This window comes from Phaethon lepturus, unplaced genomic scaffold, assembly GCF_000687285.1.
Source record: "Phaethon lepturus isolate BGI_N335 unplaced genomic scaffold, ASM68728v1 scaffold5334, whole genome shotgun sequence".
In the NCBI taxonomy this organism is placed as follows: domain Eukaryota; kingdom Metazoa; phylum Chordata; class Aves; order Phaethontiformes; family Phaethontidae; genus Phaethon; species Phaethon lepturus.
This window is the reverse complement of record NW_010536831.1, coordinates 37,323-39,660: the sequence shown is the minus strand read 5'-3', so window position 1 is coordinate 39,660 and position 2,338 is coordinate 37,323. Positions and strand designations below refer to the sequence as shown.

General features: G+C 38.5%; 1 protein-coding gene across 1 annotated transcript in view; it reads left to right on the top strand.

Moving 5' to 3' along the window:
- Positions 1–191: 191 nt before the first annotated feature.
- WDR41 (WD repeat domain 41) overlaps positions 192–2,338 on the top strand; it is a 23,397-nt gene continuing 21,250 nt past the window's right edge. Inside the window, exon 1 of the mRNA XM_010286276.1 lies at positions 192–227. Coding sequence (XP_010284578.1) covers positions 192–227 — 36 coding nt within the window. The remainder of the gene's footprint in view (positions 228–2,338) is intronic.

The window sequence follows — 2,338 nt, the reverse complement described above, 5'->3', positions numbered from 1 at the left end:
GAGGCGGAGCCAGCAGGAACGTTAGGGCCGTTGGCGGGGGGGCTGGGGAGAGGTATGTGAGGAAAAAGCACAAAAGCGAACGGCGGAAGCTCCAAGCTGAGCTTGCCCCGGAGCTGAAGGGTTTGGGCGCCGTCCCTGTCGCTTAGCCCGTCCGGGGCAAGTGGGGGTTACGCTGTGTAGCTTGCAAGCGTATGGAGTCCTGCCCTCGGGACTCGCCGGTCGACAACGTAAATTATAGGCAGTAACTTACTAGTTATGTGGCCTAGTTGTAGTTTGTTGTCGTCTTCTAGTGTTTCTTCCAATTTCTCATCCATAAAATAAACTAGGCCTATGTAGTGCCCTGAACGCTGACATCCTTCTTGTTGCTTTACTTGGAAGAAATTATACTGGATTTGAGGGAGTGATGATTGGGATTTTCTTGACCCTAAGACTCTGCTGAAGTTCTCAGCCTCGACTTAACAGGAGTTAATTAACACTATTAACAGGGCTCCCAACACTTACAGTGCCTTTGTAATTTAGGCAAATATGAGGAAGTAATTATTTTTCAGCTGCTGTACGTGAGCAAGCCATGACGATATCGTGGTTGATTTCAAATGCCAGTAGTTACTTTGGTGGAAGTTTGAGTCTGTACCAGTTTGGAATGGTGATGGAATGCCTCTGATCTTTGTCATCAGTCAAAATGTAGGTTGTATTGCAGTTGTATTTAGCAGATTTGTGTACAATTATTTTTAAAAGGAACATGGGAAATAAACAACAGTTTTCTAAGATGTGCTAGGAAACCACATTGGTGTGGTTAAACTCCCAAGTTTAAAGTCTGGCTATGGTTTAGTTACACTGTGATTTAATAAAGCGTGAGCTTGGTTAAACCCAATCCACAGGACTTCCCATTGCTACCACTGGTTTGCTGAATTATGGTGATCATTTTGCTTTTCTGCGGAAAACTGAATAACAGATATTGATAAGGGTTAGTCCCCAAACTCTTTTTGGTCTTTTTTCCTGCATTATGTGATATTGTTTCATCTAAAGAGCATAACCATTAATTCTCTCTGTACTCTTCTTAAATAGATAAGGAAGCCCATAGCTGTGTGTGGGCTATGGATTTATGGTGTTTGTTTCATGTGCTGCATCTTCAGCCAGTCATGAAATGGCCAGGTATATTAGAGTGATATTGCACTGGGTGATTAGAGAAAGCATCTGGCAAACCTGTGCTAAATTCACAAAATATAAAATGCTCCTTACGCATTTCTGTTTTCACTATGGAATTGAAAATCATTTAGACTTAAGCGCCTGAATCTCTTCAGTTGATGGCCGTGGTGTATGTCTTAAGCAGGGTGGTTCTGGTAATGGGAGCAGGCTAACTGCAGTAGTATCATGGTCTCTATAAGCTAATTTATCGTGCTCCATGATTCATACATAAGTATGTCTGTGTACTCTTGTATCCATCTTGTTAATGAATTACTTTAGAAAATCCTGCTTTTAAATGTGTCAGATCATGGGGATTTATAGGAAATTCTGAAGCTGAGATGAATGCTGTGGGGTTTTTTTTTACTGATTATCATAGTGATGCTTAGAGGTCCTGTGTAAAAACATGCAAGTTGGGAATGGATGCCATTAGCATCAGTATCTAGCTTTCTCTTCTAAAAACTGCTGCAAGAGAGTTCAATTAATAGTTTATATGAAAAATAGATTTCTTTGGAGAAAGAATGCACAATTCAGGGATAGAATTTACACTTTAGTAAATATTAATGAAGATCTGAAGAGAGCCTAGCTTGTTGTATGACATTACTGGAGGAAAAACTGTTATTTTGTTGTTATCTGTAGCACTTTGTCAGCACTGTACCTTTCAATATTCACAGGCATTCTTAGAATTAAGAAAAAATAAGATTAGACATGTTGTTCAAAAGAAGTAGCACTGTCTTGTACTGAATAGGAAGCAACAAAAGAATAAGGGATGGTAATGTTACAAATTCCAACTTAATTTCAAAGTGGTGTTACAATTGTTTTGTGGATGTATATTTCTATTAGTAAATAAAAATGGAAGTCTTCTGACTACAGTATGGCTAATGTCATCCAGTGATGCTTAGGATTTTTTGAAATCTAAATTTTTGTAAGAAACATCTTGATTAGTTTTTGAGAGCTGAAATCCAAGTTTCCATATTTGTCCAACATCTCTTTATAACCATGCAGACTCTACTTGCATTATTTTAAATGGGAACTGCTATTCTCACATAATTGCATAAAATGAGGAACAGTTGCTTCATGAAATGCATCAGATAGCACAAAACCAAGATAAAATCACAACATCTAGCATTTTGACAACCTCTTCATTTTAAAAATA